Source organism: Syngnathus acus, chromosome 10 (genome assembly GCF_901709675.1).
Source record: "Syngnathus acus chromosome 10, fSynAcu1.2, whole genome shotgun sequence".
Taxonomy (NCBI): domain Eukaryota; kingdom Metazoa; phylum Chordata; class Actinopteri; order Syngnathiformes; family Syngnathidae; genus Syngnathus; species Syngnathus acus.
In genome coordinates this window covers 16,936,640-16,949,399 of record NC_051095.1, presented here as the reverse complement: position 1 = coordinate 16,949,399, position 12,760 = coordinate 16,936,640, and the positions used below count along the sequence as shown (strand labels likewise).

At 42.2% G+C, this 12,760-nt stretch overlaps 1 protein-coding gene across 1 annotated transcript; it reads right to left on the bottom strand.

Annotated features, from left to right (window-relative positions):
- Window positions 1–7,742: 7,742 nt before the first annotated feature.
- Window positions 7,743–10,078, bottom strand: LOC119128893 (histamine H2 receptor-like). Its single transcript, XM_037261754.1, has 2 exons — window positions 8,776–10,078; window positions 7,743–8,042 (listed from the first exon to the last, which is right to left on the bottom strand). The coding sequence occupies exons 1-2, from the start codon at window positions 9,776–9,778 to the stop codon at window positions 7,873–7,875; spliced, it is 1,173 nt and encodes a 390-aa protein (XP_037117649.1). The 5' UTR covers window positions 9,779–10,078; the 3' UTR covers window positions 7,743–7,872.
- Window positions 10,079–12,760: the final 2,682 nt, after the last annotated feature.

Sequence of the window (12,760 nt, the reverse complement as noted above, 5' to 3'; positions counted from 1 at the left end):
TACACATTGTGCCAAAAATAGTATATTTGTATTTTATGGATGCATAATCGTATTTATTCTTAAAAAGTGCTATTTCTTCTAGAAGCAATGTTGATTATTTTGCAGTTCACTCAGCTTTGTCTATAGCAACTACATTCTTCCTATTCACAATTGCTATTTCAGATATCTGCAACATATAAATTGTCACTTTGCTGTTCATTTGTTTGGGGATTGGCACATCAAAGCTTCACAGATAAACACAAATGTGAATCAAGTAAAACTGGGAACGACTTGAAGACATCTGTAATTGAACCTCCATACACATGAGGAGCAAAAGTGATGTGATTTCCAAAGCGATATGAAATCCCGATAGCACTAGTAGTCAGAAAGCAATTGCTGATATTTACAGTCTTAACTCCGAATAGTCAAACGTAACTTTCAAATGTTAAATCCGCTCGCTGTAGAAGTTGCCCGCAAGATCGTAGCATTTACTCAGAATCCAATCAGATTGCTCATAACCCCCAGAGGACGTACCTGGGTGAGAGCGAGAATTTCTATGAAAAGAATTTAATCTTTTGTGTACATTTCACTAACATCTCCTAGCATTTATACATAATTTCTGGAGGCAACGTAGATACATTAATTTGCTTATTAGTCTTAATTTTTTGTAATCCTCTCTACAGATCTAAAACTTGAGTTGTGCATCTTAAAGATGATTTTTAAGCACCGGATAAGCATACATTTTCATTTTTTTATTGTGCTTGTTTACTCTGTTAAACCAACTCCAATTTTGATGTTAAATTTTAGTTGTACTGTCTAAAGAAGATGAATTAGAACTGGGAAAAGATTTTAATAGAGCAATGGAAAATCATGAGGGAGTACATGCACTTTAAATATAGCTGTGCCGACACACACACACACACACACACAAACACACACACACACACACACACACACACACACACACACACACACACACACACACGCACACACACACGGAGGCACTTTGCTGTGAGGCGTGAAAGAGCGAGAGCTAAGTGAGGCCACTCCTGAGCGCTGTCCTCTATATTGATTTCCCATTATCAATGCTCCCTCCCAGTGGAGTCATTAGTGGTGGGATCAAACAGACAGACAGAGATGCAGACGAATACCAGTCACTTACACCAGCACAGGGAGATCACCTTACCTCCCCCAGGGTAGGAAGGCCAAAGTGGAGCAGAGGAAACGAGGGGAAAAGAGGATGGATGGCGAGGAGGGGGTACAGTGGATGGACGAGTGCAATGGGGGAACAGATGGAGATGGCAGGGAGGAAGAGGAAGGAGGTGTGGTTTCACAGTGGAATGTTCACATGGAAGATGCCCTGTGATTACTTTATTTGGGTCCCTTGTCTTTTGGAGCCCAGGCTTTGTCACCTCCTCGAAAAACTTTTTGCTTTCACATGAGAGCGGCAACTTATTTGTCAAGGCTCGAATGGTCACTCATTTTGGGTAAGGATGCAATGATGAATGGTAGTCATGAAGCCCCAGTGAGTGAATGGAATATGAAACACGAGACGCTCATTGTGCCGCCGCCACACTTTATCATGTTTTTATTCTCCATGGATTTAATGAACTTATACTTTGAATCAGCTCCATCCGTCTTATTCACGTCTGCCTGCAGGCCAGCCTTGGGGGTAGTGGTCAGAAACACACACACACACACACACACACACATGCACACACACGCCACTCAGACGGGGGTGACCCTGGTCTGCCCCCCTGCTGACCCCCAATCTGTTCCCCAAACTCACACCATGAGAGTCAGGGGCACTCTGGGATGGACATGCGCACACACACATGCTGGCTGGCATTTAGTTCAATGTGTGATGTGATGAATATCTCCTCAGACAGTGCCATGTGTAGGCAACGTGCGTGCGGACACTGTGTATGTCTTAGTGTGTGCGTTGCCGTACCCTCTGCCCCCTCCCACTGGTGTTAATTGATTCTTGGTGAACTTTGCTGATTGGTGTGAGGACCCCCAGAGGCTGGCCTTGTCTCTGCTGATGCCCCACCACTTCTCATTTGTGTGGCACCTTTACACACACACACATGCTTGCAGTAGGCCACACACTGTTTAAATATACAATCTATGGTATATCTCTATCGCTCTATACGTGTGTGTGCGTGTGCGTGTGTGTATATGCCAGACACACGCACGTGCACGCACACACACGCACACACACATGCACGTATGCACACGCATGCACGCACATATGTCTATCAGAGGGATTTCACACCCTGGTAAAGAGGAAGCTGGCTAGCTGACACGAGCAGATTGCAGATCATGAGACGCTTCATAGGAACAAAAAAGTGTGTTTTTGAGGTGTGTGATGAACAATATAGGTGTGTGTAGGTGTGTGTGGCTGTGTACGTGGGGGGAGGATGAGGAGCCAGAAAGACAGTAAGAGAGATGAATCTCCGCTTATTAATTTCCAGCCGCGGCCCCTCTGTGAGATGTTAATATAGGGCTGATTGTGGCTAATTTCTTATTAATTGCCATCAGCGAGTACACAGTGGCCGGTAATGTGGCTAATTTGTTTAAATGAATTTGGTTATCTGCGGCATGTTAATTGCTGCAGGTGGCCAGCAATATACCCCTCTGCCACACACACGCACACACTTTGTTTATGGCAAGATATTTTACATCTATTTTAAACCTCAGATTTACCAAACATCACAATGCAGTAGGAATTTTTGATCAATTATATTCATACTACTTTTTTGGCTTTTTTGAAGAAGTTATGTTGTTGCAGTTTGGTTGAGGTTGGAGGTTCCACTGTTGAGATAAATCTTGGTGTCCAATATTGGGACAATACTTTGGTTACCTTTAAAGCTACATGAGTGGCAAAAATGATTGAAAACCACTCCTCATAATTGTGCAAAATTTGATGAGCACACCTATTGATTATTTGATTAATTAATGTTTAAATTGTTGATTTTCCTGGAAATGATTGTTGATTTGTGAATGAATCAAACGAAACACAATGGAATGCAGTTCTTGGTTGCACCGATGGCAGTGAGTCAGTCTCAACCAGTTTGTCATCTGAAGAACAATAACACCTTTCGATACGCAATGCTTCTCGCGCAATGCACTGAGCATCCAACAGTTCCTGTCTGAGATATTACGTACTGGAGCTATCTCGCTACATACCCCACCTGGCTGTGTGTGATCATTTTTTCCCACTTTCCCAAGCTCACAGGAGTCATGTTGTGGTATGTTTGTTTCTGTGCGAGTAGATATGGTAGTTTGATCTGAAAATAAAAGCTTACATGCCAAAGTCTACCTGTATGTCTAGAAAGCCCGTTGCCGCATCGTTGCACTCTTAATAAATTCGTCATCAGCTTCATTACGCCTCCACCTCCCCCGTCCGTCTCCATGTCCACACAAAGGGGACAGAGGGACGCATAACTCCTTTCCTTTTGTTTGAGTGTTTATGGCTTCCGTGAGAGGCTTCAACGACCACTGAGGAACCGGAAGATACACAATCCAAATCCCTCTATAAAAGAGGAGATAGCCTCTGGGCAGCTATAGCTCATAGTTGGCCTGATTTAGTGGCAGCCATGGAATCTGGGCTTGAATAAAGACAGAGCGAGAGAGAGAGAGAAGGAACCATAGCTCCCCATGTGATAAATAGCCCCGGCTCCCTCTATTACATTAGCCGTCCGGGCCGATAGATTGCGAGCCCAATAGACCCGGACGTATGCGATTGGTTTCTCATATAAAAGTTGCATATTAAATTCCTTCACAGGACTGTGTCCCCCAAGCAGGAAGGAGGGAAGAGTTGGAGAGAAGCTGGAAAAGAAAAAGAAAAAGAGTTTTCCGTGGCAAAGAATAGATGATGGCAGGCTAGGGGATGTATAGCTGCGTGGTAGGAAAGACAAATTGTGATGTCATGTATTTAATAAGTTCATGGATATTGGGTGAAGAGTGCTTCTCTCCATCCATTTAATCAGTATCGCTTCCCAATGAAGATTTCTTCCTTTCACTCCCGCCCTTCGCTTGCCGTCCGTGCTGCAGCTGCTCTCGTATGCTAACAGCCCATCTAATTGTTTCTCAGCTCATTAGCATGCGGATGCTTTAATAGTAATTAATCCGTCATTTGTCGACAAGCAAACACGGGCCGTTGAGGTTTCTCTCGAGTTGTACGCTCATAATGTACTCGTCAATGGAGAGTGTACCCTGCTAATTTAGCTCATCACAGTTAATTGGTTGTTAAGTGCCGTTAATTACCAAGCAGGCAGGGGGATTTAGGTCATCAGAAAGAAAGGGGACAACAATGACTGGCCCCTCGCCTGCCTTAATGGCTTTTATATGAACTTTTGAAAAGTGGGATAAATGACTAAACACTGACCCGCTTCGCTTTTCTGTCTGATCACTTCTCCTTGCTTCCCTCCATTTGCTGTCCCTTCCGCCGTTGCTGCCTCACTGTCTCTTTCTCCAGATATTAACTCATTAAGTTTTTTTCATTATTTTTAATAAAAGATGAGTTATGGCTTCAGCCTCACTGAGGCAACATCCCCCAACCTCCTCCTCCTCTTCCTCCTCTCACTCCCTCCTCCTTCATCCATTCTTCAGCCCCCCACCGCACATCTCTCCTTCCTCGTCGGCCATATTGTGCTTCCGCCAAATCCGTTTGACCCCCAAACTGCAGCCAGTGACCCCTGCGTTGCTGGTTTCAACCTTCTGTCCATCTTCTTTGCTTTCGCCCCCCTCGACCGCCTCGATCAATCATCCCTATTCCTCATAGCTCTGAAAAGTGTTTAGATGGCATTCATAAGATTTATGATTCATGATGCTCTTCCTGTGTGTGTGTGTGTGCGTGTGTGCATGTGTGTGTGTGTGTGTGTGTGTGTGTGTGTGTGTGTACAAAGGGAGAAAGAAGAGAAGAAAAGGAGGAGGGCTTGTCGATGACACCGTTGAATAATGACAATATTTATGATTGATAGCTTCTATAGAGATACTTATATATGAGTGTGTGATTCTGACTGCAAGCCTTTTTTTTTTTTCTAAAACCCTCCCTCACATAAATGTTTTGTCTAAGAAGTAATGATGAATGGTTTTCATGTAGCGTGAGCAGTCCGTATGGCCATTGTTCCAAACGAGACAGAGGGATGGATGCCTTGAGTGACCAACAGAGCGAAGCGTGATGTACGGCAGTGGACCTACAGGCGCTCTTAAAGATGAAAGCATCATAAATAAAATTGTAATTGCTGTCCATTGAAGTATTTGTGAAACTTTCTGAACACGTCAACCACACAGGTTTTTAAGACGTGATAGCAGCGTATAAAGCGATTTCTGCTGAGTGTTTGCCATTTTCCCCACGTAAACCCTTTCCAAGGCACTTGGAGGCTGGATTCGTAGTGGTCACTTTTTATTGTGGTTGTAAAATATCTTCTGTCTTGCTTGCCACTTGATTGGGTACAACATTGCAACCAAATGGTCGACAACAATAATGTTTAGGAGAGTTTTGTCAAAGAGAGTAGTGAGTTCTTGTTCGTCATTGGTCTGAGCCACATTTGTGGTCCAGGACTACTTTGGTGTTTTTTTATTATTTTTTTAAAAATATAAATATTGTTTAAAAATATACAGTACTGTACGATGTGGATCGACATTGTCCCAGCTATGCCTCCTGTAAAACCTGCTCTTGCCGTCGCTGGTAAATGTGATTTAAAATGTAACTGTGGATAAAATAAAGTGGTGGTAATTTGACCATTTTTATGAGTAAATCTTATCTGGTTGCTGATTACTAGAGGATGTGAACAGAATTGAGAAAAATTGAAGAGATTGATGGGTGGAAAAGTCTTTCTACAATCTGGGAAATAAATGAAGTTGTAATTTATAAAGATTAAACATCCTGGAGGAGGATGTACCGTGGACAAAAGAAAAATATAGTTATAGTCAACTTTAGTAGCACACGAGAAACGACTAAATACACAGCACGTTCCAAAAGTCAACGCCTTTTCAGTTTTCTGGTTATACTAATTCAGCCTTCATAAAAAATTCGGAAATAGTTGAAGATCTATTCTGCAAGGAAGGAAGGAAGGAAGGAAGGAAGGAAGGAAGGAAGGAAGGAAGGAAGGAAGGATTCTCACATGGACACAGTTGTGTAGACTTTACACTCCAGAAATGTTCTCTTTAGCTTTTGACTGGAGACCACCCCCCACCCTGTTAAGTGCCATTAAACAAAAAACACTCTCACAGGATCTTCAAGGAGAGCTCAGATGGGATTGTTCGATAAGCCTACACATGTTTTTCTTCCCTACTTACTGTCCCCAAGAGCACAGTGACCTCTGTAAGTGTTTAAATGACTTTTCATATGGCTTGGTGATGCGGATGAGTAGACCAACCTGGGGTGAAGCTCCTGGGTGAGCGATGTGAACTAAGAAATTGAGATCCAGTTTGACATCCATCCTGTGAGAAAACCTCTAGTCTGATGAAAACAATATTAAAGTCCCATGGGCATCAGTACAGTTATTGCTCATCATCTGTCCAAAACATCATGGTTCTTTTTCTAAAACTTTATCTCATATCCGCAGAGTACTTTTGGTTCTCAGCCAGAATGACCATCAGGTTCTTGTTTACTTCTCTCACCATGGCACTTTGCACCTGATTACTTCGTTTGACCCACAGCCAGCTCGAGGAAAACCTTAATGCCTTTATTACATTTCTTGTTCATTAAATTTAACACACATTTAAACGCCAGTTAAACGTATGTAGAAACATACAGACAAGACAAATGGGGCACCTCTGTTACATTTTAAGCGTGACATCAGGTCATGAATATTTGTCATATTTCATTTTAATCCATTTACACTCGTATCTAAAAAGTATTAGCTTTTTGCATGAAACTAACATAACATACAGTCTGTGAGAATATTTGCAACGGTTTGGAAAGCACTTTAGCATGTATTCAATGCTGTAAATAGAGCAACTACGTATATGAAGTAAAAAGTAGTAAGATACTGTATTTCTGATACTGTAAGTTGATAGAGTACATTTGCCAACATTCTCGCCAAAGAGTCATTGGAAATAAATGTACTCATGCATTTGCAGTACATTCCATGCTACATATTCCAATAACACAGACTTGTGACAATACATCAAGTGATGATGAGGTCACTTTAATAGCAACGCTTTGTTTTAGACCAGTATAGTACGCTTACCATATAGTCACAGTTCAGCTTGTGGTACTTGATGCTACCACAAGAGGACGCACTTGTCTTAAACGTCCAGCTGCACTGCTTGTGCTAAAGGGCCAGTATGTTGATGAACATGTTAAGTCCTCCAGGGATCTGCCAAGAAGCCTCTATTTGCCCTCAGTTGCCATAGTCCGTGTCCATTGATGTTTCTTGTGTGTGAAGAGAGGTGGTGCTGCAGAGGTCTTTCGTTTCCACTCTTAGATTAAGACTACGGCGTGTGACAACAGGCACACAGACATTAACGTGAGACTGAAATTCGGGCCTCTCATTTTTTGTCATTACATGAGGAACCCACAAAAGCAAAAATAAAAATGAATTTCCTCAATTTACAATAGCTTTTATTGCTGTTTAGTGCAATACAATTATTAATGTGGTAATCCTGGTAATTCTCAAGCATTCTAAATTGTTTTATATATATATGTTTTTTCGGCCACAGATTTAGTACACTGACCAACATAGCATCGAAAACATCTCTTAGTATGTCGTCACTGATGCTGTAGTGTTTCATTTTCTTGACATGCGTGTTCAGTTTTCACTCAGTGACTGTGGGTGCCTTCTATAATGTGCCCTGTGATTGACTAGAGGTTGAGTCAGCTCACATAGGTGGTGACTATCAACGATCGTCCGCATTGCAGAGAGCATATTAGTTTACCTTTTAACTGCCATCAACATCGCTGTCAGTTGTGCCCTTAACAAATTGGGTCATGCTTGTGTTAGTCCTGTTATTTGTCTCTTGTGGCATGAAGTTGTGAACAGTTTGACCCGCCCTGCAGCTGGCAGATGCGTGTCCACACAGCAGCGTGACCTCCATGAGCTGTTCTCTGCCTAAAGTGGAGGAACATCAAACAAAGGCACAATTGCCAATTAACATTTTATTGTAGAAAAGTAAACAAAATCCACGGTCAAACTCAAAGCTATGAAATTTCATCAAGTGAACTTTCTTTCAACGTGACTTTTCTTATTCATAAATACTTTTGCAGAATTTCAGCAAGAACCATATAACCTAAGAACCCAATTGATTTTGGATGGTACCCAACAAAACACAGATGGTAGATGGTAGAGTTGTCCCAATCATGTGATCTGCAATCAGGGTCCCACACAATTTTCAGCTGATCGATATCGGCTAAAAAGGTCTTTTTTTTTCTTCCCCACTGGTCTTCAAAGTCTTAGGGATCATTGACCATTACTGCAGGAAACCTATTGATCTTGACTATCCTCCAAAGTCATATGATCAGCATCCTAGCATGTTCGGTCTTAGCAAATTTGTAATAATGTTGGCATTGGCAATTTGGCTAAGTTGCTGTTATCTTAAATGTTGGCTTGTACATCCTTTATCTGTGAATTCTGAAGCTGAAATACTTATTTCGCCGAAGAATGTTAGGATGAATCCTCTTGAGTTGGAATAATATGTGATCCAAGAAGCTAAGGTGAACATTCATAAAAGTACATGTTTTTGTAGTAGAACTGTTCTCAGGCTGCAATTTAGAGCCTACGCTCATTGATTTTGCGATATTAAAGAAATGCTTCTCCGAAATAACCTTTCACATTGTGTCTATACCTGCTATTTTTTCGGTGGCAGAAGTATGTCTGCTCCTCCACCCACTGTATGTCGGCCAACGACATCTCAGTAGGTGCGTGTAGGCGGACCTGAAGTCCCTGTTAAGAGCTCCGTAGAGGATGGGATTGAGGGCTGAGTTGGCATAACCCAGCCACAGCACGATGGAAAATTCTGGCACTTTGTTAGGGTCGGGATTTTCCTGTAGGCCAAGCGTCGTGAACAGGATGAAGTAAGGTAGCCAGCACACCACAAAGGCTCCTATCACTGCTGCGAGTGTCACTGTGGCCTTGTGCTCCCGCAGTGCCGATGCCGGGACACTGGAGAGGACAGTTGTGACGGCCGATTGGTGGCTCGTGTAGGTGGTGACGCACGTGGGCCGAGCACTGACGATGCGCTTGATCTGTGCCCGTGCGATGCGAAGTATTCTCAGGTAAGTGCAGCACATGACCAGCAAGGGCAGATAGAAGGTGAGAAGCGAGTCGGTCAGCACGTAAGGCCTGTTGAGCTCAAAGCGACACGTCCTCTCGGGAGTCCGCCGGTCGTAGTTTTGCACTGTCCCGTTGACTGTGTTCCAGCCCATGTAGATGGGCAAGAAGGACACAGCCACCGACACAGTCCAGACGCTCGCCATGGCCGCAAATACTCTCCAAGGCAGAACCAGGGAGCTGTATCTGAGCGGCATTGTGACGGCCAAATAGCGGTCCATACTTATGGCCAGCAGCGTGAGAATGGAGGCGGTGCAGAGCATGACGTCCATGGAGATGTAGAAGTTGCAGAAGACCGGGCCCAACGGCCAGTCGTCGGTGAGTTGCAGGTGGGCCGAGAAGGGCAGCACGGCCAGGCCGAGCAGAAGGTCGGTCACCGCCAGTGACACGATGAAGCAGTTGGTCTGACAGCGAAGGCGTCGTGAAGCGCACACCGCCAGGCACACCAGCACATTGCCGATGATGGTCAGAAGGATTAGAAGGGTCAGGATGAGACCCACTGCTATTTTGGACAGCATGGCTGCTTGGCTCGCACCAGATTCAGCCTTGTGACATCCTGATTTTTTTTACCCTTCAGCAATTAACCAAAACATAAAAACGATCAAAGATGCATCTAATTCCATGTACAGTAAGTGTGCTTCCAATGATCAGGCTTCTTGCAGTCTCATCCAAATGACTCCATGTCTCTCTGTACTCTCAGTGTAAGATGATTGTAGAGGTGGAATCCATTGTTCCATGTTGTGGTCCTGAAGGCAGAGGTCTTCACCGGTGTTGAATCTAGTGAATGGCTTCAAGCACACCGTCTTCCATGGCTTTACTACCATCTAGTGGGCAGAAAGTGACAAAACAAACAAGTGAGGCTTTATTTTCATCCAACTGAGCAATTGACAATGAGGATATTTTCGTGTTCATTTCTATGTTGTGTGAAGTTTTTAATACTTCCGATGGAGAATCAAAACCTCCACTTAGAGCAAATGAAGAAAATAATCACTGAATCTTGAAATCAAAAGTGAGCATAATTGAACAGGCAGAAAGGTCATGTGGACTATCTATCTGGGTATTGTTTTAGACTTTCAGCTGAATTTTTAAAGCATTATTTGATTTGCCAAAGCATTAGGGCGAATATGTGTTATTTGAAGATAACTGCTCAAAAGTACTGAAACTGCTTGAAAGAACTTAAAGATAAAAAAGATAGTCACTGACGTATCTTAAACCAATGCATGATTGCAAGTAATTCTATTTCGTTAATTTCCACAATGTAAAGTTTGTGTTTAAATGCTTTAATTCCTCCATCTTTCTGTACTCTCAATCCACCAGAGCTGCATCAAATGAAAACGGTCATTCCATTTTGCAAGATAACATTTGCTCAGTAGTCTGCTTGTGTTACATTATCAACACTGGGATTGATTCAGCTGTTTGTATATTGACACAGTCTACTGCAAAAGCGTTTGTCCGCTTTCCTGTTAATTCACTGACTGGCCTCCAAAGTGTAGGTATCTATACAATCTAATGAGATCAATACCAAAGCTATGTCGAGTACCATCCCTTTGCAACAAATTTAATGCTATGTCTCAGTTATCAGAGTGCTGTAAAGTCCTGTTAATTGGTGTTTAACGCACTTGCAGGACATTCATGACAATGTAGAATACATTAATGTTATGGACGGACTTTGCATTAGTGTGTAACTTTTTTTTTTGTTACCAATTATAGCAAGGGCGCCACATTGGACTCGCCAAAAGCACTGCTAACATTACTGTTCTGTGAGACTGAGTTTAAGGTTTTTGCTCCCATCTTGGAGCAAAAACCAGTCACAGGAAAAATATTTAAGATTTAGCCTGAATTGGTTCAAGTAGGTTCGAACACACGTAAAGCAAGTCAAGCACCATTAACAATATAATAAAAATAAAAGATAAAATAGTAGTGGATACATAAAATGCATTCTAATCTTCCCAAGTGACTAATTTACCTAACCTTTTGACTACAAATCAGTGTTTGACTACTTTTGGCACAACTGAGTGTCCTATCACCATAGGCCGGCCTACAAGGAGCTGAATAGCAAATTTCACAAGTGCTTGCGCCATGATTTCGATAAATTTTTTTAAACAGTTTCCCTTATCTAGCTATCTCTATCTTTATATGGTTACGTTTTGACATCATGATAACTAGACCGCCGAATATTCGATCGATTCCCTCCTCATCGAGAGGTTTTAAACAGAATCAGGTTCTCAGAGTGAAGCAGCCCCTGATCTTAGTACGGATATCACCGTATCATCTGCAGGTTGCCGTTGAGCTCCTGTTTAAAGAATATCAAGCTGTACAGAAAGTATTTAAACATGAAACAGTTGAACAACAAGTTTAGAGTAGATCAAATTAAGTTCATCTATAAATTGCCATGCATTTTCAGTTTATCTTGAAATCTCACCCATAGGCCAATATTAACATGTTTTTGTGAGTAGTGTCATTACATTAGGTGGTTTGTATGAAAACCACGTCGAGGCCATAATCTCTTCTGGTGTGTGTGCGTGTGTGTGCGTTGCGGGTGTTGTGTGCTGTCCAGATTGAACATTTTAGGATGACGAAAAAGACAACTTTGTTTCCATGCCTTCCGTCATTCAGCTCAAGCGCTTTGCAAAGGAGCCTTTAGGGCCCACAATTGCCTAGCATCTAGAATTCCCATCACTTCGTCGACTCTTTATGGCAAAAAGCATGAAGAGCAGCCACAAAGAACTGCCAACGGCGCTTTACCAGACATGGACTTGGTGACGATGAGTAATGATGACTTCTCAGCTGCAAGGCAGCTTTTGATTTTTGAGATCTCCAATAGCAAGTGCTCATTTGCAACCTTTTTTTGAAATCTTTTATTTAGTTATTTCATTTACATCAGCCAGATGTGTCTTTTTCGGAATATCCTATCTTCCTTGACTAATAAGCAAAAAACATCATGGAAATTGTCCAACGTGTGGTGTGAAGTAGATTGCTTCAATGCTTATTGGGATGAATTGGATTGCTTCTTTGTAGCAGCAAGAATTCGTCTAATACTTACTTTGAAAATGTCGACAGAGCATCAAATTTGGCTTCATTCCCACTTCCTTTCCCTCTTTCATTAATTTACAGTATGTCATCACATTAAGGACATCCGCCATCCAAATGGCTGTGACGAAGGCAAGTGCCTTGAAATTACAAGCAAAAGCAACTTACATCTCTAAAATTTGATCAGTGATGCCTCGTTTTAGGTTTCTGGGTAAGAATGTACTATAACTTTTTTGTGACCTTTTTAGTATGCCAAGCATGAAAGCAAAAGGTATTGTTCAATTGCCAAGTTGATGTAATAAGTTTTAATTATTGTAAATATGTGCTAGAAAAATACTTCCCGGTCTTTCATAAAAAGCAATCAGATGAACTTTGATAATAATGTGGCAGTAACCAGACCTCATAACTTAATGTTAAAACCATTCTAATTGTAGGCTACCTGATGTATTTTTGGGTCTAATTGCAGTTCG

What these genes read in the sequence shown, in the direction of transcription:
- LOC119128893 (XM_037261754.1), bottom strand. Translation starts at nt 9,778, where the DNA reads ATGCTGTCCAAAATAGCAGTGGGTCTCATCCTGACCCTTCTAATCCTT. An exon ending in TGCCACCGAAAAAATAGCAG is followed by an intron (nt 8,043 to 8,775) that starts GTATAGACACAA and finishes CCTCCACTTTAG; the next exon opens with GCAGAGAACAGCTCATGGAG.